General features: G+C 43.5%; 1 protein-coding gene across 9 annotated transcripts in view; it reads left to right on the top strand.

Annotated features, from left to right (window-relative positions):
• CTNNA2 (catenin alpha 2) overlaps positions 1-26,219 on the top strand; it is a 1,085,794-nt gene that overhangs the window by 333,455 nt on the left and 726,120 nt on the right. For all 9 annotated transcript variants that reach the window (XM_001499457.6, XM_070236225.1, XM_005599873.4 and 6 more), the window contains exon 4: positions 4,208-4,374. In XM_001499457.6, coding sequence (XP_001499507.1) covers positions 4,208-4,374 — 167 coding nt within the window. The remainder of the gene's footprint in view (positions 1-4,207; positions 4,375-26,219) is intronic.

Here is a 26,219-nt window from a genome sequence, read left to right as displayed (position 1 = left end):
CTCTCTGAACATAGCTTTTCACCATCCCTTTTCCCTTGCTTGTCGAAGTTTTCCAGTAGTTTCTTTGTCAAGTATTTGAGAGTGTTTACCTTGCATGCAGGCTCACCCTTCAAAAGTTGAGCCACATGATATTCATGCCATTAGTTCACTGTCTGCCTCCTAAATGACTTTTTATACTCCTGAGACTCTGCCCTCTGCATGGGATCACTCTTTTCTATTTATTAATACTGTACTGTATCATTCCACATTTGAGTGATGTTACCTCAAGCTTATACACAATTATCTACCCATCCCAGTGCCTCCAGGATAGCATAAGAACCAGAATAATCACTGATTTGAAAAACAAGCATTAGCATCACTTTTTTGGGGTAGGGGTATTTTCTGCCTTAAAACAATCAGTATTTTTATAGGGCACATGTTTTCTGGCTTCTAAATTATTGTGTTCACAAGGAATGGAAACAACCAAAAAATACACTTCCACACCTTTAACCAGGAGTTCACCACCAATTCCTGTTGTGTTGGAGAGGATCACAGTGACAGTGGTAGCAGTGGTACTAATGATCATAATGAGGAAGCCCTCCCTCATTGCAGGAAAGGCCTTGTGCTGGGTGCTTTGAATGCATCATCTCTAATCCTTAACCCTAATGGCACTCCACAAGGCGGCTATCATTGTTTTCATCCTTGTTTGACATTGGGGAGACTGAAACACAAAGGTTGAATAATTGCCAATCTTGCATATTTAGTAATGGTTGGAGAGGAGTTGGAATGTGACCCTAAGTCTTTGTGGCTTTAAAGATGTATTCTTTTTCAATCCATCAGTAAATATATATATATAAAGTTTTTAGAAAAATACTTAGATAAAAACTTTTATATAGAACCACTATGTACATATTAATTGTTATTTCCCCTCAGTCACTTATTTGGAGATGTTAATTTTCCTTCTTTCCAGCCAGTGGTAGAGGCTTGGGGAGATCAAAGGCTTGACCATAGAAACCCTGCTCTGAGCTTGGGTCTTTAATCAAGTAAATGAGATTGAGTGAAAATAAAAGAAACAGGCCGATCTCTTAGCCTCTCTTTGCAGCTTCCTTCCTCTCCTACACGTGCATGCCATTTCTTAGCTAAATATTTTAGTCTTATGGAAAAAGCAGTTCCTTGGGAAAATAGCTGATTTTATCCTGATAAACTGACTTATCACTTTGTAATATAGACTTTAATTTTAATTCAGTAATCCTAAAACTACAGGGATATAAAACACATTACAGTTATAGCTGACTTCAGATTGCCTTTTCTTTGAAATCTTTAACAACATGAGATCATTTGTATTTGCTTAAAATAAGCTTTTTGTTTTAATGTAAATTGAATTAAATCATCTTCTGTTTATCTTAGAATGATCTCAGAATTTAGTGTGAAATTTCCATTTGCAGAGTCACATTTACTAATGTGAGTCTCTCTCCTTCTCTCACTCAGTCACTCACTCTCTCTCTCTCTCTCTCTCTCTCTCTCTCACACACACACACACACACACACACACACACACACATACACACAGACACTCCTTTCACTGGTGCCTGCTGTGGCCCTCAGATTGATCAGCTCCACCTGAGGACCCTGTGTTGCTATGTGTCACCCACTAGCTTTGAAACAGTAGGGCTGACCAAATGGTCAGCATCTGGATGAAGTGCCCTTACACTGACCCTCTATATAAAACCTGTACTTGAACTTGGTTTGATTAGACACAGTTCCTCTACATGCTGGGAGAGGGTTCGACTGGACTGTTTTGAGAGTGGCCTTCCTGGGTGGTCTGCTCTTACCCAAGCTATGGCTTGTACCAATTTAACCTGCAGAATTTGGGATCAACCACATAGCTCCCTAAATTCATAGGCAGAATAAATCTCCCCTTCCCTTGAGTAAGTGGATCCATTTCAATAGCAGTTGACTAACCCATTAATACCATATACAAATTTGCCCACATTTGCCTCTGGTGACCCTCTCAGTATTTCATTAGATTTGTCTTGGTGTATAATATTCTTTCTAGCTGCACTGTACAGAGTGGCAATAAAGTAGCCTTCTCCCCACTGCACAGCTATCTCTCAATTAGTCTTTTGTTTTGGGTAGAGGGGGACTAGGAGGAGATTTATGTAATCTCCCTGTGGCAAGGGTGGGACACTGGGACGTTTGGCTTGATTATGTGTCTCCTAAGTGCCAGCCTGTACCTTAAAGTTTATTTCGCCCTCTAGGGCTATACTTCTTGAAAATTCACCATTGTGCCAGTATGGTAATGAATTTTTCAGTCTTTCCCTTGCTGTTGTTATATATCAAGCTATTTGTTTGTGCCTAAGCATCCAGACAAAGCTGGTCAGCAATATAAAACACTTATTGTAGATGGTAGCCTCTTTTAAAAATCCAACAGCACAATATATTTCCTTATGTACCCACTTTTCCCAAATATAAAAAGTATCACTGTCGGTTTAAATAACTGTAACACTAACTAAACAAATTACATTGTATTCTGATCTGCCTGTACAATGGTAATGGTGTTTTTTATTTTCCCTTATATCTTAGGATAAATTACAGGATGCACAGACTTTCAATGATATAATTGACTTTATTTAAATGAGCTCGGTTTTGATTAATAGATGAGAAGTAATTATTTCTATAAATAAAATATTGAATGAATTGTTTTATCCTTAATTAAATAATCGGTCATATTAACTCTAGTCTTCAAGTTTATTGAAGCTTTTATGCCCCTGTGTACACTGCTCTGTGAAGTTTCCTTATGCTCTCTCCCAGTCCTCTCTATCCTGGGTGGATATCCACACCACTGATATGGGACCAGGCTCATTCTAGTTAATGAGCTCCCTATGTTTCCCACTCCTGGGGTCCCTTTGTGCAGATATGCACCTGTGGATTGTATTGTATTGATATTCACCATCACCTCCACCCTCTCTCTGGTTTCTACATCTAATCAATCCCCAAATCCGTTGTTTGTCTGGTGCAGATCTCATTAATACTCCCTTCCTCTCTATATCAAGTTCCTACTTGCCTGGTGCAGGCTCCCATTACTGCTTTCAGACTATAACTGCGTTTGCCGTATTACGTGTTTTCTCTGCCCTAGTCTTATCCCCTCCAGTTTATTTTATGTAATGTAGCCAAAATGAAAAATCTGTTAATGTCGCTTCCCTCACTGCTGAGGACAATGCAAATCTCTTCCACAGTGATCCAGGCACTGGCACCTCTCTTCCCCATACCCTTTCCTTACTGTGACCTTCCACATGGCTGCAGTTCCCTAGGCTCAGTGCCTCGCTCCAGGTTTCAGAGCCTCACACAATGTTCATGCTTCCTAGGGTGCCCCTCCAACCTTTGTCTCCCTGGGGAATACTTCTTAGTTCTTCCAAGCCCATCAAAGTTACAGCTTCCCCTGCCCCGCCTCACACGAAATGAGGAAATCACCCTCTCCTCTCCTTTGCCTGCATTCTTCATCGTATGTCTGTTATGGCATATAATCACTGTATTGTGACTATGAATTTACAATATGTTTCTTTATTAGATGGTGAATTCCCTGAGACCAGGGTGTTCTCAGTCACCTTTGTAATTCCAGAGCCTACTAGAGAATCTGACACAAGTATGTAGTTAATGAACATTTGTTGAATTGGTTCAATTGTCTTATAAATGTTCTATGTTAGAGAATAGTTTCCTAGCAGAGTATTAAAAGACTGGATATGGGGTATCTCTATAGTCTGTTCTTGTCTGATTAGCTCAATTAAGAGTACAGTGTTAATGAGGCCAAGGTCTTAAGTTCCATTCCTCTCTGGAGCCATTAGCATTGTACTTCAACTGTCAGTAACCTCAACTAGCTTTCTGGTAAATACCATTGGTTCCAAGGGAAATGAAGAGTGAAAATGATTAAGGTCAGGACAAATTCATCTCAACTATTAGACAAATCAAATTAAATGTGTTCTTGATTGATATTAAAAGCATAATTTCATACTTCAGTGTGAAATGAGCACCTTGTTTTGTTCACAGCCCCTGTCCATGTGCACTGATGCATTTGCCTTGAAAAGTTCTGCTGCATTGGAGGTGGCAGAAGTCCCACCCCGTCATGGTAGTTTTGCAATAAGAGCAGTTAACAGTCCATCCACAGATCTTTAGCAGTGTCAGCCTCTGAGCCTCTCGTCTACACACATCCCTCTCCGTGTTTGTCTTCCAGGTGAGACGATGCGCATCGCCTCTTCAGAGTTTGCTGATGACCCATGCTCATCCGTGAAGCGTGGCACCATGGTGCGGGCGGCAAGGGCTTTGCTATCAGCTGTAACGCGCTTACTCATCCTTGCGGACATGGCGGATGTCATGAGACTTTTATCTCATCTGAAAATTGTACGTATGTAGAACTTACCAACACTTACTTTATGCGGGTGGCAATATTGGCCATGTGTATTACAGCAATGAGCTCTAAAAGGATGTTTTACTGCTCCCCAGATCACTTGGGTACTCACCCTTGTGGTATGCTCCCCAATTTTTCTAATTCTAAAATTATATTCAATAACATATTCAAAAAGTTATAGAAGATACACTTGAATTGTTTTTCTTCTCTCAAAACACAGAGTTTGGATTCCCCCCTTCCTCTCAGGAGTACAAAATAGTGCATTCTTTTACGTTGCAGAGTCTGAGCATGGTGCACCTGCCTTGGCCCTGTCTTGAGATTCAGAGCAGGGCTGGTCCATGTGGTGATTCATGCTAGGCCAGCTCTTCTGGGTAATTGGCCAAAGGACCACCTATGTGCACCTTAGTATAGATTGCGTGTTGAATATATTTTGTTACTGCTCCACATTTGCTCTTCTGTAGATACACAGACTTTGAGCCTACCTTAGTCTGGCAATAAAAAAATGTCCTATACGTACCTCCCATGGTTAGAGTTACCTTGTTGCACCAAGCCTAACATCTCACATTCCTGGACTGGGTCTCTGGGCACATATGTGCCCCACCCGCCCATAGAACTCCATTATGTACGCCTTGCTTGTCAGGGTTCCTTGGTTCCTATTAACTCTTTTGTTTCCTAATAGAAGTGGAGCCCTGCCCTGGCCACAAATTTTACTGGAACAGGTGCCAAGGCAACCTTCCTAGTCCCCCACAGCTAGGTCTTTCTCTGTTTTTCTAGTTGCTGACTGGTATCTAGTTGCAACCAGGATGATTCAGCGCTTTAACTAAGATGCCATAACTCAATTGCTGAGGAACATGCCTTCTGCCCAGTGAGTCTCTATTCCATGCCCTCAGTGGATTTCATTCCTGGGCTTATGTCAGGGTCCTTAGGTGATGGGATGTGAAGCAGGCACTTTCGTTTTTAGAGGCTTAGTTGCCTTTTTGCTGACTTATTTCCTCTAGCTCTGGCCCTTTCCCCTTTAGCCAACCCTCAAAGTCTTATTTTTCTTTGTCAGTGAAATAAACAATGAAGGGCAGGTGAGATAGGAAATTAATAATGAGAGCCTACCCTCACTTCCTCTTCCATCTCAAATGTGTTCCAGGGGTGGGGTGAGGGGTCCCTTTAAGAAATTTATAGGGTCCGGCCCAGTGGCGCAGCAGTTAAGTTCGCACGTTCTCGTTCTCGGCGGCCCGGGGTTTGCCGGTCCCGATCCCGGGTGCTGACATGGCACCGCTTGGCAAGCCATGCTGTGGTAGATGTCCCACGTATAAAGTAGAGGAAGATGGGCACGGATGTTAGCTCAGGAGTAGTCTTCCTCAGCAAAAAGAGGAGAACTGGCAGTAGTTAGCTCAGGGTTAATCTTCCTAAAAAAAAAAAAAAAAGAAATTTATAAAACCACAAGTGTTCTCTGTCAAAAAATCGTGGACAGGATCGTTTATCTGAGTTGGCCCCAATTAAAGGGCCAAGATTTTGAAGTTACGTATAAACTCTGCAATATATAAAAATCCTAAAATTCCACCATCTCCAGCATGAGTTCCATGGTCATAAACCACAAAGTGAGGTATAGCTCCTCATGGTTTCTATACAGGGACTGGAGGAGCCAAGGGACACAAAGCAGAACCTGCTTGGGATTTTTTTCTCAGAGAACAGACCCTTAAAACCCAGGAAAGGGTCTTGCCAATAGGACAAAAGCAGTACGAGGGGAGACTTTGCCATTTCAGAGGCTGTTGAGGGGCAGTGTAACGTTATGATTAACCATTTGGCCACTGGAGTAACACTAACTAGGTTTAACCTTGGCTTGATGTCCTCTTGCCAGCCGTGTTGTAACCCACTCATAACCTCCATATGTCTCAGACACCTCATCTGTTAATACAGAGCTAGTGACCGTACAGCCCTTGAGTCATGGTGAGGTGTAAATGGGGGAAATTACTATGAAGCATTTATTGCCGAGTCTGGTATAAAGTAAGAGTTCCGTACATGGTGGCCACGTAGTCACTGTAAGATCCCTGGGACCCTTGCAGACTGCAGTGCTGGTCGTCCTTCCTCCAGCCCCACCTGTGTTATGTGCATCTTTTCAGCAATCACTTACTTCCTTCTCAAGTGTGTTGGAGAAAAAGCTTTGTAATCTTTCCCTGACAGCCAACTGAGTCTTCAAAGACAACATTTTGAGAAGGATGTTTACCCCAGATAGACAATCTTCCTTTACCAGGGGGAAAATAATACTGAACCTAAAGGTGAAAGTTACATTCCATGTGGTGGTGTTCTCTGTGCTGTGGAAGACCCTGTCCAGCACTCCTGGGAGTGACGACAAGCTAAATATTCTCCCTGAACTGCCCACACTCGGAAAGCACTCATGAAATCTGGGCCTTTAATGTGACACATGGCCCCACTTGCTGCCTGTAATCCTACCTCTCTCCCCATCTGTTTTGACCAGTGCTTTCCGCTTAATAGTATCAACGCAGCCTGTCGTAAGGTGGAGTCAATTGTATTCTCTTCCCGACACAGCAGATTAAGGGAGTTAAAAAAAAAAAAAAAAAAAGGATTTAGCACAAAATCATGGAAAGGTTAATCCAGCAATATTAAGAAGTCCTGTCAGACTGTCAGTAGTAAAATTAAAAATGACTGTAGACTAAATAACACACTTGTTCTACTTGGAGCGCAGCCTCTGCAGCGAGCGCACAGCAGTGGTGGAATGTTGCCATCTTGTGGAGCAAGAGAGGAACTGCAGTTTTCGGTGCTATCAGTGAATTACGCGGGTCGTGGCCTGTGGCCCTCTTTGGCTTCAGATCCGTCAGGGGATCGTATCGTGGGGCTCTTGACCTCCCTGAACCCCAGAAAGGACAGCGTGTCAACAATTCATTGCAAATGAACACATACGCAATTCTATTTAGTAGCATTTTTATTCTTTTCCATGGAAACACATCCTTTCATAAACATGTATTGTCTACCAATATCTATTTGTTTGTTTTTAACTCAGGATGAAGAAAATATCTTTACGCATTCTCATGGAGCGGGTTAGAAATGATCATCTACTCCTTCATCAAGGCTTTTTCTAAATAAAAAAGGAGTTTCTTTACCATGTGAATGATAAAACAGACGAGAAAAAGAGTGGCAGGTGCTGTCAATAATAGTAAGGTAGTGAGTCAGTTTTCTGTTGGTTCAGAAGATTGAAAAATACGCTATAGTGAGCCCCGTAGCTTCCTGCCATGTTAACCGCTACATAACTATTTTACTTTAAGCATTACACATAATATTTTATTTTTTATCTTTTAGGCCATATGCCAAATTTTTATTGCTGTTCTTTCCAGATATTGATTATTCTCATTTCTGAGTAACTTACGGGAACATAGAGGGAATTGCCTTCTTATCAGAAACTTACATTCATGTTTTTCCATCAATAATTCACTCCGTAGATGAAGGATAGTCAATTTATTCTCCTAAGCTACCCTCCCTTATTCTCTGCCCGGCACCCCCATAGGTAGTTGTTGCAAATTGAGTAATTGTGAGCAAATATTGTTCACCCTCTAAAAATAAGTAAAGAATTGGAAGCCCTGCAGAAACTGTATGATTTTCTAGGATATACGTCTTTGCATTCTACTACCTTAAAATTATATTTGGAAATTCAACTTTATATGACTGCTGAAGAGTCCATCTTTTCATATAACATGTAGGTATTCTGGTTGCCTATATTAAGCTATGTATTCCATCACACAAGTGTTTGCATATGCTTTAATGTTGAGCTTTGTTTTTTGAGTATATTATATTAAGGATTCACATGACTTCAAAAGGTTTTTGTTACTATAGTTGTTTCAATTCAAGAGAATAGTGATGGAATAGTGGGTGATACATAATTCAAAGTCGAGTTATCACCGAAGTGGGAATTTGCTGTTCCTGAGCAAAGCTAAAGTAATCGTTTGCACATCAAGCATCATTAAAAATACTGAATTATAATCACTTTCATTGTTGAAGTTGCCAGTGAGTGATTCCCTAGCCAGACACCTGGTGTATTTTGCAATCAGTTGACATTGTCAGTGTGTTAGGTTGACATGTGGCACTTCAGACTTTTGAAGGAATCCTGCATTTCAATTAGTGATCATGAAGAGCGATATATATTTTCCTTAGGCTCTGAATTAATGTAATCAGATTATATTGTCAATTCTTAGCATTAGTGATAGCGTTACACACATAAACTCATCTAGACGTGTCTACTGGAGAAAACAATGACCTTTTTTCTGTCTTCAGGCTAGGTCCTGGAATAATGATGTTCTTGATTATCTCTCTAGAAATTTCTCTCTAGAAGGTGGAGTAGCAAAATAGAAAACAACAACCCCTTAGTCAACTTCTCAGGAGAGTCAGATTATCTTAGTGGCTGATCAGCTGGGGTGTTTGTCATTCAGATGAGGAGTGTGTGTGACTGTTGTGGGGTCTGAGAAGAGGAACGAAGGAAGACTGAGAACGCTTCTGATAACCTGTGTATTGCCTGCGCTACTTTAAGGACACCTTTGTACAATCTCTGCAGGGGAATCCGAAAAGAAGGCAGCTGGGCACAGATGAAGTACACCCAGTGAGAAGCCTATTTTTCGAAGGAATAGAGTAGGCAGTAGTCATGCCCATTTGGACATCCATGAGGTTTCGACCATCACAGCAGGCTTTTTTTATCAGAATTGACAAACTGATTCTAAAATTTATATTGAAAATCAAAGGATATAGAATAGCCATAGCAATTTAAAAAAGAAAGACAATGTTGGAAGAATTAATTCTCAGGCTACAGTGATCAAGACACTTTGTTATTAGTGAAAAGATAGTCATATAGCTCAATAGAACAGAATAGAGAGTCCTGAAATAGACCTACATGTACAGGGTGAATTGATTTGAGTCAAAGTTGCCAAAACAATTCAATGGGCAAAGGGAAAATCTTTTAAACTAATGGTGTCATAGGCATAAAAATAATTCTCAAATCTTACAGGACACTATATATGGGAAAAGAAATTCATAATAGGGTATAAACCCAAAAGGAAGAAAACCATAGGAATTCTTGAAGAAAACACAGGAGAAAATTTTAGTGTCCTGGGTTAAGAAAAGATTTCTTAAGTAGGACAATAAGAAGGCACAAATCATAAAAGAAAAAAGTGATAAAATGGACTTCATCAAAATTAAAAACTTTTAATCTTTGAAAAATTCATACAAAATAAAAAGACAAGCCACAGACTGGGAGAAAATATTCTCAAAACATGTATCAGATAGAGAGTGGGCGGAGCAAAATGGCGGGGTGAGCTGACCTGGGATTCTCTCCCCTCCAAAATACAACAAAAGATTGGAAGAACTGAATTTCAGAGAATAAACATAATGCCGGCTCGTTAGAGACCTACAATACCAAGAAGGCGGAGATCATAACCTTGCTTACACCCTCGGAGGCGCTGGAACGGTAGGAGAGAACATCGCTCCCTCCCCTAGAGTCTTCGATCCCTGTGGTGCGGGTGGGGAAGGAGTGGGGGAGGGGCCGCGCGACTGGGGGATCATCCAGGACTCCTGCTGCTGATTCAGTGGAGACCCGCTGACGGGGGGGAAAGCTTCCGTCCGTGGGGACCCTATAAAGCAAGGTCCTTGGGAGACCAGAGAACAGAACTGATCTGAACCCAGACCAGCGCATGTGAGTAACAGCCCCTCCCCCCCAGCAAAGCCAGTGGGCGCAGCCATCTTGCCCCAAGGTGGAGAGCTAACGCCACTCTCGACCCCCATCTAGTGGCGACAGGCTGTAACTGCAACTGAATTCTACCACCATGAGAAAAAAACCGCTCCTCTACCATCCAGCAATTTATAAAAGCCCCAGACCAGAAGGAAAATAATAAAAACACAGAATTAAGTCCTGAGGACTTGGAATTAGATAAACTAAGTGATAATGAATTCAGAGCAGCTATCATCAAAAAACTCAATGAGGTAGCGAGAAAGATAGAGAAACAAGCCGAGTTCTGGAGTTACTTCACAAAAGAGATTGAAATCATAAAGAAGAATCAAACAGAATTACTTGAGATGAAAACCACAATGGACCAGATAAAACAGAATACGGATTCCCTGAATGCCCGTGTAGACAACCTAGAGGAGCAAATCAGCATAATCAAGGACAGACAGGCTGAATGGCACCAGACAGAGGAAGAAAGAGAACTAAGAATTTAAAAAAATGAGGAAAATCTCCGAGAGATAATGGATTCAATGAGGAGTAAGAACATAAGGATCATAGGAATTCCCGAGAATATGGAAAAGGAAAATGGAGCAGAAGGTGTGCTTAATGAAATTATTGAAGAGAACTTCCCAAATCTAGGGATCAATGGAGAAATGTGTGTAGAGGAGAGTTTTAGATCTCCTAGATTTGTCAATTTAAAAAGACCCACCGCAAGGCGCATAATAGTAAAGTTGGCAAATAGGAATGATAAGGAAAGAATACTCAGGGAAGTAAGGAAAAAAAAGAGAATAACCTATAAAGGAGCCCCTATCAGACTGTCGGCCGATTTCTCTACAGAAACCCTACAAGCTAGGAGAGAATGGAGTGATATATTCAAAGCTTTAAAGGATAAAAACCTTCAGCCAAGAATACTCTATCCAGCAAGAATTTCCTTCAGATATGAGGGAGAAATTAAATCTTTTCCAGACAAACAAAAGTTAAGGGAATTTGTAACTAAAAGCCCTCCATTACAAGAAATCCTCAAGAAGGCTCTCATACTTGAAAAAAGAAAAAAGGGAGAAAGGGGACACAATCCACAGACTAGGGAGACCGATGGATAGAACCAGAACAGGATAGCAAATATTCAACTATAGCATTAGGGTAAAAATAAGGAAACTACCAAAACAAGGACGATCTTAGCACTCTAACTACAAATTAATAAGACAAGTTGGAATAAAAAATGAAAATAATTATTTAGGAGGGGAAGAGCAAAGGGTCTAAATCAGTATTGGTCGAGTAAGTAAGAGACCACCAGAGAACAGACTATATTATACACGAGATTCTAAATACAAACTTCAAGGTAGACACTAAAATAAAGTACAGAACAGAGTCACAAATCATAGATAAGGAAAAATCTAAGAAACCCAGCATAAGAAATTGCAGTATTAAATGGATAGTCTAAAGCACACAGGAAAAGAAACACAGGAAAACAAGATAATGAGCGACAGATTGACAGCATTAAGTCCGCATGCATCAATAATCACTCTCAATGTGAATGGATTGAACTCTCCAATAAAAAGACACAGAGTGGCAAAATGGATTAAAGAACAAGATCCAACAATTTGTTGCCTCCAGGAAAGACACCTCAGCCCCAAGGACAAACACAGACTCAGGGTGAAGGGGTGGAGGACAATACTTCAAGCAAATAGCAAGGAAAAAAAGGCAGGTGTTGCAATTCTCATATCAGACCAAGTGGATTTCAAAATAAGACAGGTAAAGAGAGACACAGAGGGACAATATATAATGATCAAAGGGACACTTCATCAAGAAGAAATAATGCTTATAAATATCTATGCACCCAACACAGGAGCACCAAGATTCATAAAGCAACTATTAACAGACCTAAAGGAAGATGTTAAAAACAAGACAATAATAGTAGGGGACCTCAACACCCCACTCACACCAATGGACAGATCATCCAGACAGAAAATCAACAGGAAATAGTGGAGCTAAAGGAAAACTAAAACAATTGGACTTAATAGACATATATAGATCACTCCACCCTGAAGGAGCTGAATACACATTCTTCTCAAGTGCACATGGAACATTCTCTAGGATAGACCATATGTTGGGAAACAAGACAAGCCTCTACAAATTTAAAAAAATTGAGATAATAACAAGCATCTTCTCAGATCATAGTGCTATAAGGCTAGAAATTAATTACAAGAAAAAAGCTGAGAAAGGCACAAAGATGTGGAGACTAAACACACTACTGAACAAGCAATGGATCATTGAAGAAATTAAAGAAGAAATAAAAAAATACCTGGAAACAAATGAAAATGATAGCATGCCATACCAACTCATATGGGATACAGCAAAAGCTGTATTAAGAGGAAAATTTATCGCAATACAGGCACATCTTAACCAACAAGAAAAATCCCAAATAAGCAACCTTAAAGCACACCTAACTGAACTAGAGAAAAAAGAACAAATGAAGCCCAAAGTCAGCAGAAGGAGAGAAATAATAAAAATCAGAGCAGAAATAAATACTATTGAAACGAAAAAGGCAGTAGAAAGGATCAATGAGACAAAGAGCTGGTTTTTTGAAAAGATGAATAAAATTGACAAACCACTAGCCAGACTTACAAAGAAAAAAAGGGAGAAAGCTCAAATAAACAAAATCAGAAATGAGCGAGGAGAAATAACAACAGACTCTGCAGAAATACAACAGATTATAAGAGAATACTACAAAAAACGATATGCCAACAGAATGGATAACCTAGAGGAAATGGATAAATTCTTGGACTCCTTCAGTCTCCCAAAGCTCTCTCAAGAAGAGGCAGACAATTTGAACAGACCTATCACAAGGAAAGAGATTGAAACAGCAATCAAAAACATCCCAAAGAAGGGGCTGGCCCCGTGGCCGAGTGGTTAAGTTCGTGCGCTCCGCTGCAGGTGGCCCAGTGTTTCGTTGGTTCGAATCCTGGGCGCGGACATGGCACTGCTCATCGGACCACGCTGAGGCAGCGTCCCACATGCCACAACTGGAAGGACCCACAGCGAAGAATATACAACTATGTACCGGGGGGCTTTGGGGAGAAAAAAGGAAAAAATAAAATCTTTAAAAAAAAAAAAAAATCCCAAAGAATAAAACCCCAGGACCAGATGGCTTTCCTGGGGAATTCTACCAAAATTTCAGGGAGGATTTAATACCCATCCTTTTCAAGCTATTCCAAAAAATTAGGGAAGATGGAACACTTCCTAACACATTCTATGAGGCCCTCATCACGCTGATACCAAAACCTGACAAGGACACCACGAAAAAAGAGAACTACAGGCCAATATCACTGATGAACATAGATGCAAAAATTCTAAACAAAATTTTGGCAACCAGAATTCAGCAATTCATCAAAAGAATCATACATCAGGATCAGGTGGGATTCATACCAGGGACACAGGGATGGTTCAACATCCACAAATCAATCAACGTGATACACCACATCAACAAACTGAGGAATAAAAACCACATGATCATCTCAATAGATGCAGAGAAGGCATTTGACAAGATCCAACAGCCATTTATGATAAAAATTCTGAACAAAATGGTCATAGAAGGAAACTACCTCAACATAATAAAGGCCATATACGACAAACCCATAGTGAACATCATACTCAATGGGCAAAAACTGAACGCCATCCCCCGAAAACGGGAACGAGACAAGGATGCCCTTTATCACCACTCTTATTTACCATAGTACTGGAGGTCCTGGCCAGAGCAATCAGGCAAGAAAAAGGAATAAAAGGAATCCAAATAGGGAGGGAAGAAGTGAAACTCTCGCTGTTTGCAGACGACATGATCTTATATATAGAAAACCCCAAAGAATCCATTGGAAAACTGTTAGAAGTAATCAACAACTACAGCAAAGTTGCAGGGTATAAAATCAATTTGCATAAATGAGTAACATTTCTATACTCCAGTAATGAACCAACAGAAAAAGAACTCAAGAATACAATACCATTCACAATCGCAACAAAAAGAATAAAATGCCTTGGGGTAAATTTAACTAAGGAAGTGAAGGACCTATATAATGAAAATTACAAGGCCTTTCTGAGAGAATTGGATGACGACATAAGGAGATGGAAAGACATTCCATGTACGTGGATTGGAAGAATAAACATAGTTAAAATGTCCATTCTACCTAAAGCAATCTACAGATTCAACGCCATCCCAATCAGAATCCCAATGACATTCTTTACAGAATTAGAACAAAGAATCCTAAAATTCATATGGGGCAACAAAAGACCCCAAATTTCTAAAGCAGTCCTGAGAAAAAAGAACAAAACGGGAGGCGTCACAATCCCTGACTTCAAAACATACTACAAAGCTACAGTAATCAAAACAGCATGGTACTGGTACAAAAACAGGTGCACAGATCAATGGAACAGAATTGAAAGCCCAGAAATAAAACCACACATCTATGGACAGCTTATCTTTGACAAAGGAGCTGAGGGCATACAATGGAGAAAAGAAAGTCTTTTCAACAAATGGTGCTGGGAAAACTGGAAAGCCACATGTAAAAGAATGAAAATTGACCATTCTTTTTCACCATTCACTGAAGTAAACTCAAAATGGATGAAAGACCTAAAGGTGAGACCTGAAACCATAAGGCTTCTGGAAGAAAACGTAGGCAGTACACTCTTTGACATCAGTATTAAAAGGATCTTTTCGGACACCATGCCTTCTCAGAGAAGGGAAACAATAGAAAGAATAAACAAATGGGACTTCATCAGATTAAAGAGCTTCTTCAAGGCAAATGAAAACAGGATTGAAGCAAAAAAACAACCCACTAACTGGGAAAAAATATTTGCAAGTCATATATCTGACAGAGGCTTAATATCCTTAATATATAAAGAACTATCGCAACTCAACCACAAAACATCAAACAACCCAATCAAAAAATGGGCTGGAGACATGAACAGACATTTCTCCAAAGAAGATATACTGATGGCCAATAGGCACATGAAAAGATGCTCATCATCGCTGATCATCAGGGAAATGCAAATCAAAACTACACTAAGATATCACCTTACACCCGTTAGAATGACAAAAATATCTAAAACTAATAGCAACAAATGTTGGAGAGGTTGTGGAGAAAAAGGAACCCTCATACACTGCTGGTGGGAAGGCAAACTGGTGAAGCCACTATGGAAAACAGTATGGAGATTCCTCAAAAAACTAAAAATAGAGCTACCATATGATCCAGCCATCCCACTACTGGGTATTTATCCAAAGAGCCTGAAGTCAGCAATCCCAAAAGTCCTGTGCACCCCAATGTTTATTGCAGCACTGTTTACAATAGCCAAGACGTGGAAGCAACCTAAGTGCCCATCAACAGACGAATGGATAAAGAAGATGTGGTACATATATACAATGGAATACTACTCAGCTGCAAAACAGAACAAAATCATTCCATTTGCAATAACATGGATGGACCTTGAGAGAATTATGTTAAGTGAAATAAGCCAGCAAGAGAAAGATAATCTGTGTATGACTCCACTCATATGAGGAATTTAAAACTATGGACCAAGAACAGTTTAGTGGATACCAGGGGAAAGGTGGGGTGGGGGGTGGGCACAAGGGATGAAGTGGTGCACCTACAACATGACTGACAAACATTAATGTACAATTGAAATTTCACAAGATTGTAGCCTATCAATAACTCAATAAAAAAAAAAATGGAAAAAATAAAAAGTGCCATGGATGGTGCACAGATTCAGGGAATCAGGTGAGACTAGAATAGGTTACTGGAGGAAGGTTTATGTACAAAAGGATTATATACAAAAGTGTAGGTGTAGGAGAACTTGAAGGCATGATGCATGGTGACGTAGAGAGAATAATGGTCCCAATGATGTCCACCTTCCAATCCCCAGAACCTATGAGTGTGTTACCTTCCCACGGCAAAGGGGACTTTGCAGGGGTGATTAAGGCAAGGGTCTTGGGATGTGGAGAGTTCCCTGGGTGATCCACGTGGCACCAATAGCATCACGAGGGGCCTAATAAGTGAAAGAGGCTGGTGGTAGGGTCATAGAGGGAGATGTGGTGATGGATAGAAACAGATATCACAGATGAGAGAAGGTGCTGGGTGGCTGGACATGAAGATGCAGGAAGGGGCCATAAGTCAAGGATTGTAGGTGGCATCCAGATGCTGGGAAGTCAAAAGGAGACTCCAGAAGGCACTAGCCATACAGACATCTTAAATTTAGCTCAGTGAGACTGATTTGGGACGTTTGTCCTCCAGAATTGCAAAATAATAAATTTGTGTGGTTTCAAGCCACCAGCTCTGTGGAAATTTCTTACAGTGGCAATAAAAACCAATAGGTAGTAACAAGGGGTCCTTACAGCCCAGTTGTCACCACCTACAGGCCTCAAGGAATCAAGAGAAGAGAGCCCAAGGAAGAGAACCATGCTGAGTCAGCCCTTGAGAGGAACTGGGCCTCTAGCCACAGACGGAGCCAGCGCAAGGCCATCTTTTCAGGAAGTAGCCAGGAGGTTCAATGCTTGGGCTCACACTCCTGCCTCCCTCCAGTCTGTTCTTGGGCTTCCCCATTGGTGACTCCAAAGGGAGCCGGAAGGATATGAATCTGCTTGTGGCCAACACCCTACAGGTCGGCAGCAGACAGCAGGTGGAGAAGGACAGAGAGTGGATATGAAAGGACATACTGATGACATCTTAGAACAGGAGGTCATGAGCTGTCGGAAGCGAGGGACCCAAGTGCTGGATCAAAGGAAGGCACAGGCCCTTTCAACATAGGCCTAGAGTTGATGGCTTACGACAATGTAGTTCATCTTTGCCATGCATCAGAACCCTGAGAGAGACTTGGAAAAAATGCAAATTTTGGGGTCCCACCCAAGAGCCACTGAATCAGAGCCTGGCAAGGAGGGGCCCCAAAGGAGAAGGTCACTACCTCCCTATCTTCCTCCTTGTGCAGTCTTTCTAGGAGCCCTGTTTTGGGCATAGAACTTCATGACTGTCCAGGGTTGCATTTGGATTTAGGTTGAAATCATGCTGTCTATTTTCTCATGAGCTTGTTTTTTTTTTTTTTTTAATTTTGCGCTACTGTTTGGAAAAGTTTGAACTCATGCAAGGTATTAGTTTGGTGGCCATCAAATTTCTTGTCAGAACTGGAGCCATTTTATGAGTGAAAAGGGGAGCTATCCATAACATGCCAGGCACCCACCAAGCACCGCCTGAGCTGTCCAGGCTACACTGGGATGTGTGTTCACCCTTGCCGTCCATGACCCAGAGGCAGGAGACAGGGGGCTGAGGGCAGGGGTCAGCCGCACCTTCATCACACGCACGTCCAAGCCTGGCTTTGTTCTGGCCCTGCCTGGGTCATGGGTTAAAGAGTCTGCTGTGTCTGCCGAGAGGAGGTCAATGGGAGGATACATGGTGACCTGGGCCCCATAGGCAGGACAGTCAGCAGAGCAACAGTGACCCAGGCAGGAGACAGAGTGGTGGTCTGTACAGGAGGGTGTTGCCAGAGATGGAGAGAACAGAGGGAGTTTGAAGGAATAATCTATGGACTGCCCAATGCATTGCATGGAGAGGGTGAGGAAGAGGAACAGGTCAGGAGGGGTTCCCAGGTGCCTGGGCTGTGCGAACCAGGAAGGTGGAGCTATCGACTGACTAGGGCATTCTGGAGGGAAAGCAGGTCCTCCATGGCTGGCTTCCCCAAGAGTGACCCCAAGTGTTTGGTTCCTCATGCTCCTCTGAAACAGGACATGAACTTGGGACAGGACCCATCCATGGGAGATAGGAGTGTTTCAGAGGGTAATTGGGGGCAGGTCACTTGCAGAAGTTCTACCTCTGCTCTCCCAGGCTGTTTGGAGCTTCGCGTCTGTGCCTGGGCTGAAATGTGGCCAGAAATGGTGCTTCCCCCTTTATCTTTCCCACGCTTTTCCCCACAATCATCTCAAGATCCTTGCTATTCTATGTCCAGTCCAAGCATGGATATCACTGGGGTGCAGGGCAGTCTCAGACCCACTCAGGACCTGATGAACTGGGATCTGCCCTGTAACCAGATCTCCAAGTGATTCCTGTGCCCCGGAAAGTGTGTAAAGCACTGTGGATAACTCCTTTTCCCTCAGCATTCAGCTCAGGGCCACCTCCTCCAGAGACCCCTCCCTGACCTCCCACCCACCGCCCAGCCTGCTGCAGGGACAGTTAGAGAGCCGGGCACAGCGCCTGCAGTGGGTGCACAGGCCACCTCCACGAGCACTTCTAGTCAGTGAGTCTTCCTCTTCCACTGGCTCTGCGCTCTGCTGGGGTCCACTGAGTGTTCATCTTGGCATCTCCACGAGCAGCATCGTATCGGCTCCACTCAGGGAGCGGATGCATCACCCTTGGGAATCCTCACCATGCCCTCGAGCCCCTTCCGGAGCTGCCCTTGGAGCCCCTGTTGTGGGAGCGCCTGAGGGGTGAGACCCTCTGATCCCCAGGGCCTTCAGGGATGGTCGAAACCTCATGGATGTCCAAATGGGCATGACTACTACCTACTCTATTCCTTCGAAAAATAGGCTTCTCACTGGGTGTACTTCATCTGTGCCCAGCTGCCTTCTTTTCGGATTCCCCTGCAGAGATTGTACAAAGGTGTCCTTAAAGTAGCGCAGGCAATACACAGGTTATCAGAAGCGTTCTCAGTCTTCCTTCGTTCCTCTTCTCAGACCCCACAACAGTCACACACACTCCTCTTCTGAATGACAAACACCCCAGTGCCATCCCCAGGGCTCCCTGCAGACTGCTGTGAGACCCCTCACCAAAACGCTGCGCCTCTCCCCCGACCCACATTCCACAGTCTCCACAGCCACAGACATCTGTGTAGAAAGCACATCACACTATGTCCCCAGCCACCCTGTCTCCCCTCCAGGTCTACACCCTTCCCTGGTGTCACTCCCCTGCACTAGAGAGACATCTCTGCTGTGGGCCCTGCTCCCTGCCCACCTCCCCTCCCCCTCATCTTAGTCCCATTTCCACTGCCCCAGAAGCCACCTCTCAGGCCTCTGTACTTCCTGTTCTGTCTGCCTGGAACATTCTGCCCATGATCTCCCAGACTAACTCCTCTTACCTTTCATCTCAGCATAAATGTCACCCACTGAGTGTTAGCCTGTCACTGCCCTTACCATCCCCCTATAGGAATCGTCTGTAGAGCACGTATTTCCCTCCTTCATCTCTTTTTCTTTATTATGTGACCTTGTCCCTTGCTAGAATGTAAGCTGCGGGTCCCCAGGCCTCATTAGACCGTTTTGTCCATCACTGCATCTTAAACACCTGGAACAGCGCAGAAGACATCACAGAAGCTCCACATGTAACAAAAGAATGTATGGGAAGGAAGGCAATGAAACCCTCGCACTTCAGATTCAGCAGAGTCAAGTGTGCTGGTCCCTCTCCAGATTCCTTCGGGGCCCCTCTCTGGCCGGCTCTGTGCCCAGGCTGACTCCTCTGCCTGCGCTGCCCGGGCCTCTGGGGGGCTCCCAGGCTCCAGCAGGAGGTGGGAGGACAGGAGGGCAGAGGGTGGGGGCAGTCTTCCCTGTTCCCCTGACAACCCCTCATGGGCCCAGAGGACACCATTTCCCCTCCTCCCTCCAGCCCAGGGCTGGGAACAGCTTCCCTCTCGCTGGCCCCTGGGAGCCCCGCATCCCTGGCCCTTCCCTCCTCCCTGTCTCAGCTCCGGAAACGGCTGCATCTCAGTCTCTTCATCTGCACCATTGGGGTGAAGTGTTTGTAGTGGGAATTTTGTCGGGTACATCAGGCACCTCTCCTTTTCTGTGTACAGGACTTAGGATTCTTTTGTGTACATCGCGGTGGATTGCATGATCTTTTTCTTTTATTTATTTTAAATAATTTTTCAAAATTGAATCTCTTAATTTTACATTTTCCTTAGGTACTGAAATAACAAAGTATTCTACATCTGTACTGTAGTTTGTGCATGTCTCTCTGTGTGTGGGGGGGGTGCATATGTGATTGCCACCAAGGGAAAACTGCATAAAATGGACTGCAAAACATTGAGAAATGTTTTGGCAAGAAACACTATCTTAAACAATACAACAAAGATTTAAAAAATTACAGAACAAAAAACAGAGTGCAAATTATCTAAAATTACCCTCTAAATTAATCTATAAATTTAGGAATAAATCAAAACATTATGAAATGTGAACGGGAGTATGTTGAAGTCTTTTTTTTTTTCCTGCTTTTCCATTGGTTTTTACTAACAATCTAATTCATTCAGGCAAATATTGTCACTTCGCAGATTCCTAATAAGGGCTCAGAGCACACAGAAACTGTCTTTATTGTTTTCTACATCTCTATGTCCTACTCTAATGATGGCTTAATGAATAGTGACCTTTCATTTAAATCTAAACTCAATCCTTATACTGTCTTATTCTAGAGGGTCCAAGGACAGAGAATGCAATTGATAAGCAATGTATTAAATGAAACTTTATTTGAAAAAATATCTTACATATTAGAATGCTTTATCTACTTGAATAAGAATAATTAAGTAAGTAATAGGAGCTAAACTAAAAACAGAAAAAATCAAAATTCCTTTGAAAAGAGAACACCCGTGCAGATGTCCTGCTGTGGCTGGGGTGCTGAAGGCCCAGCTGCTGTGGATGCTGAGTCAAATCTGCAGGTGACCCCAGGCCCCTGAGGCCTCATGGCAGGGCCATCCTCCTTCCTGGGGGGGTCCTACCGGCCCAGGGGATCCCCCACACTTCTGGGCCTCTGGGTCCCGTGGGAGGAGCAGCTGGAGGAAAATTGCCTCTTGGCAAAGGCTGGAACGAGGCCTCCAACATGGCCAGCCTTTGCTTGTTGTGCTCATTTTCTCTTCTTAGCTCCTCGAGCTTTCTCTCTGCCAACACGGCTGCCCTCTTGCTTTCTTCGGCTCTTTGCATCTGGAAGAGGTTCTCCTTGTGATAGTAGGAAGTGCACGTCTTCACTTCTTGGGCCAGGTCTTCAGCCATCTTCTTGTAGAGGTTGCGAAGCTGGTACGTGGAGTTCATCTCCCAGCACACGTTGAGGAGCTTCTTGTTCAACTCAGAGCAGACCCTTTCCTCCTCAAAGAATTTTCTGTAAAGTGGCCCAACTTCTTCATCATGTAGCTCATGCAGAATTTGAAGTTTGAGCTTCAGCTGCTGAATCTCACCTTCAAGCTTGGTGTTTTCATGCTGCAAAGTTGCTTCCTCGGTTTGGAGGGAGAGGATTTCTCCTGGAAGCTCTTCCTCAATTTGCTTTTGTGGCTGCAACCATCTGGCTCTTTCCTGATGTTCCTCTTCATCAGTTGCTTTGGAGACTTTAACAGGCAGGCTCTTCAAAGCCTTTTCCAGAAGGTCGACAGTGTCCTGAAGTGCTGATGTGCTCAGGATTGTATTCATCGCTGCCAAGCACAAGGTTCGTAACGGGAGAGGACTGGCCTCCACCCGAGGGCACTGAAGGGCTTCCTCGGCTCGGTTCTCAGGTCCGGTATTCTCCCCACATTCTCCACTGACTTCAGCACGGGCAGAACACCTTTTGCCTGGAGACTTCCCTCTCGTGAAAGTGTGTCCTGTCTTGACTATCAAAGCCACCACCACAGTACATACCAGGACCTCCCAGGGGAACGCAGGGAGACCTGGCCCCTGGCTCAAGCTTTCCGAAATCACCAGCAGAGCACCCCACAGGTGCCCCAGGATCAGCTGGAAAGCAGACGCGATGGCAGGCAGCAGGCCCTCCATGGCTGGGGAGAGCTCCACAGCTGTGCCTCTGAGTTCCAGTGTCCTGTGGGCCACAACTGACCGCTCGGAACCCTGAGGAGTGTTCCATCTCCAAAGTAAACAGGTGGATGGAAGCAGGGTGTGTCAGTTGGTTGGGGGAGGGGAGGCCAGCCAGGCTCTAGGAAACAGACTACTGAGTGAGCTCTGAAAGTAGAAGGGGTCTCACTTCTCCAGGCACTGGGGGAGGTGGACAGGGCTGATGGCAGCCTGGCTCTGCCAGTCGAGGCCCACCTGGCCCTACCACACCCCTCAGGGGGCAAAGCAGGGCCAGGCCATGTCCCTTTCTTGCACAAGAGCAAGTCCGGGCAGAGTGGTGGGGGCCGTCCCTGAGCTAGAACCGGTCTCCTGTGTTAAAGCTCCTTTCTGCACAGGCACACCTGGAACTGCCCGCAAACCTCCCAGGATCTTCCTAGTCTCAGGCTCCCTTTCTACTCGTGCTTGGTCACTGGGGCCCACGACTGAAGGGTGTCCCCAAGGGTATGAACTAAGAGACTAGGATTCCACTCCAAACAACTCAAGAGTCATTAATGGGAAGTGGCAGTCTTAACATTTTATGGATTTTGGTTCAGTCCAAGTGTTCCTGGGTATGAGTGACTCTCTTGGGGTGACACAGTGATTAGGGCTCCTTTTCTCATGTGACCTTGCCATTTTCACCACAAGCCTCCCAAGGTGGCCCTGAGGAGGGTCCCGTCTGCCACATGGTCTTCAGAAGTGGGCCTCTGGGGAGGGCCCGGGTCCTCTTCTGGCTCTCTTGCCATCTTATTTCATCACACCGCCTCACCGGGCCGGGCTCAGACCCTCTAGTCCATCCCTGGGATTCTGCCGTGAGGGGCTGGTCCGTACTCTCATTAGTCAAAGGGAAGTGAGAGAATTGTCATCTGAGTCCTATTTAAAGGTGTTGAGGGTATCAGGGCTCAAGAGCTCCATGGGACACAGAGTGGGCTTGGGGACAGTGGCCCTTCCCAGGGGATGTCAGACTCCTTTCAGGGCAACAGGAGCCAACTCTGCTACTGCAAGTGGTTGGTCTTTATAAAGGATCAAAAATGGGTCAAAGAAATGATAATATTCTCCCAAAGGCTGTGCCAGTCCCAAAGAGAGTGAAATGAACTTAAAACAATTCTTATAAAGAGGTCCAGGATATGTTATGACGTCAAACAGGAAGATGCAAAATAACATGTAGACATAGGATTGCAGAAAAAATTCTGGAGGCATAGCCCATCCACAATCCCCTAACTGGGAACATGGAAAAAGGGATGTTTATGTTTCTAGGGGGTGACAAGGTGGCACTTTGGAGGAATATCAGAAAGCTGCATTCTTTTCCTATCCCTGCTGTAGCAAATTACACTCACGCATAGCTTAATGGCAGGGGTACGTACATCATTAGGGGATTTCATTTTTGTGCAAAAATCACAGAGTGCACTTACACAAACCTGGATGGTATCGCCCACTACACCTAAGCTCTATGGTACAGCCTATCGCTCCTGGGCTCAAACTTGCACAGCACATTACTGGACTGAATACTGGAAGGAATCGTAACATAATCATTAAGTATTTGCACATCTAAACATATAAAAGATAAAAAATGGTGCACCTGTGTAGGGCACTGACCATGGATGGAGCTCACAGGACCGGAAGTTGCTCTGGGTGAGTCAGTGAGTGAGTGGCTAGTGGCTGTGAAGGCTAGGACATTACTGGACACCACTGTAGACCTTATGAACTCTGTACACTTAGGCTACACTAAATTTATAAAAAATTTTTCTTTCTTCAATAATAAATTAACCTTAGCGTACCATAACTTTTTTACTTTATAAACTTAAATTTCTTTAACTTTTTGCCTCTTTTGTAATAACCCTTAAAACACAAATACATTGGAGGGGTGTAAAAAATATTTTCTTTCTTTAGATCCTTATTTTTAAAGATTTTATTTTTTTCCTTTTTCTCCCCAAAGCCCCCCATTACATAGTTGTGTATTCTTCGTTGTGGGTCCACCTAGTTGTGGCATGTGGGACGCTGCCTCAGCATGGTTTGATGAGCAGTGCCATGGATTCGAACCAACGAAACACTGGGCCACCTGCAGCGGAGCGCGCAAACTTAACCACTCGGTCACGGGGCCAGCCCCTTTAGATCCTTATTTTATAAGGTTTCTTTTACTTAAAAAAAAATTTATTACAAGGTTTAAAAAACTTTTTTATTAAAACTTAAGAAAAAGGGGCCGGGGCTGGTGACGCAGCAGTTAAGTTCTCACATTCCACTTCAGGGGCCTGGGGTTCCCCAGTTCGGATCCCGGGTGCAGACATACACACTGCTTGTCAGGCTGTGCTGTGGCAGGTGTCCCACAAATACAGTAAAGGAAGACGTACAAAGATGTTAGCTCAGGGCTAATCTTCCTCAAAAAAACAAAAATTAAGACACAAACACACTCATTAGCCTAGGCCCACACAGGGTCAGGAGCATCAATATCACTGTCGTCCATCTCCACATCTTGTCCCACTGGAAGGTCTTCAGGGGCAATAACACGCATGGAGCTGTCATCTCCTGTGATAATAAGGCCGCCTTCTGGAACACCTCCTGAATGATCTGTCTGAGGCTCTTGAGAAGGTGTCACCCTTTTCGGAAATATGTCCATGATGCTTTGCTTGATTTGGTTTTTTTTTTCACATCGTAGAATTGCGTGTAAGCAGATACTCCACCATAAACATTCCTCTCTCTTAATAAAAACCTTTCAGTGTTGGGGCCCATGTTATCAAATTTTTAAGGAGCCTATTGAGGTCTGCAAAAGTGTCTGCGAAACCCTACCCTGCAAATTTTCTTGGAGGTTCTTCTTTTTCTTCTCTGGTAGTGTAGAGAAAAGGTTCTCTTGCTTCTTCTTCAGCCATGCATTCCTGTTTCAGGTCCAATAACTCCTCATTCATCAATCCCTCAGGAACCACCTCTAGGAGCTCCTCAATGTCATCCTCATCCACACCCAGGTTAAAGTTGTTTGCCATCTCCTCCTCAGCCTCATTGATTTTTGCAACCTCCTAATACTTGGCAATCCCTTGAAATTACGACTGAATGTCTTCAGCATCTTCTTTCAGATGCCAATCATACACTCCTTGGTGACATTACTCCAAGCCCAAACAAGGTTCCTGATGCAGCCATAGAATTGCATAGTGGTAATTCTCCCAGAATTGCATCAGTGTCTTCACAGCATCTTCCTTAGTTGCAGTAATAGCCTGGGCAAAGGTCTTTGTCAGATTGTAGGCCTTATAACTCCCCGATCCATTGTTTGAGTCAAAGAGGTGGTGTTTGGAGGGAGAAACACTGCTTTAATATCAGGATAAAGATCACCAAGAAAAGGAGGATGTCCAGGAACATTATCAGCAATAAGCAAAATCTTGAAAGGGATGTTATTCTCCAAATGGTACTTCTCCATTTTACTCTCATAGTAATTGAAGAGGGCCTCTTAGAAGAGCAGCTGGGTCATCCATGACTTCTCATTGCTCCTGTAGTACACTGGCAATGTGTCCTTATTGATATGCTAGAAGGCCCTGGGGTTCTCACTGTGCCAGATCACAAAGGGTTTCAATTTGTAGCCTGCAAAAAGCAAGACTGTTATCCTGTCCTTAAAAGCTTTGAAACCTGGCAAACTTGGCCTCCTTATGGATGAAAGTCCTTTCAGGTATTTGTTTCCAGGATAGGGCGTTTTCATCCATATTGAATATCTGCTCTGACAAGTAATTTTCCTCCTCAATCAGCTCATCTAGAGTTTCCAAAAATTCCTCAGCTGCCTTCACATCAGCGCTCACAGACTCACCGCTCACTTTCACATTATGTGATGAATAAGGATTCTTGAATTGTTTAAGCCGCTCAGAGCTGGCAGTAAATTCAACATTGTAGTCAGGTCCAGTCTTTTCTTTCTACATCAAAAACAAACTTTTTGCTTTGGCTATGATGGTCATGGTGCTGACAGAGACTTGCTTCTCTGTCTGGTCTTTAATCCAGGGCATCAGAAGTTTCTCCGTGTCTGATGTGGGCCCTTCTCAAAGTTGTTTTAGTCTCTTTGCCTTCATAATGCAGACACTTTAACAGCTTCTCTCACTTTGTTCTTGTTTTTCACATAGCTATGGAGGAAAGGGACATGCCTGACTGGTGAGCAGCAACCTTGACTGATTTTCAGTCTTTGCAGTACTTAGTCACTGAATTTTGTTTCCAGGCTAGTCACTCAATGTGGCTTCTTACTCGCAACATTAGCAGTGGATTTTGTATGCTTAGGGGCCATGATGAACAAAACAACACTAGATTAAAGTATAGTATAGTAAATATGTAAACCAGTAACATAGTCATTTATTATC

Source organism: Equus caballus, chromosome 15 (assembly GCF_041296265.1).
Source record: "Equus caballus isolate H_3958 breed thoroughbred chromosome 15, TB-T2T, whole genome shotgun sequence".
Lineage (NCBI taxonomy): Eukaryota > Metazoa > Chordata > Mammalia > Perissodactyla > Equidae > Equus > Equus caballus.
The sequence above is the reverse complement of the archived record's forward strand: the minus strand, read 5'-3'. Positions and strand labels throughout refer to the sequence as shown.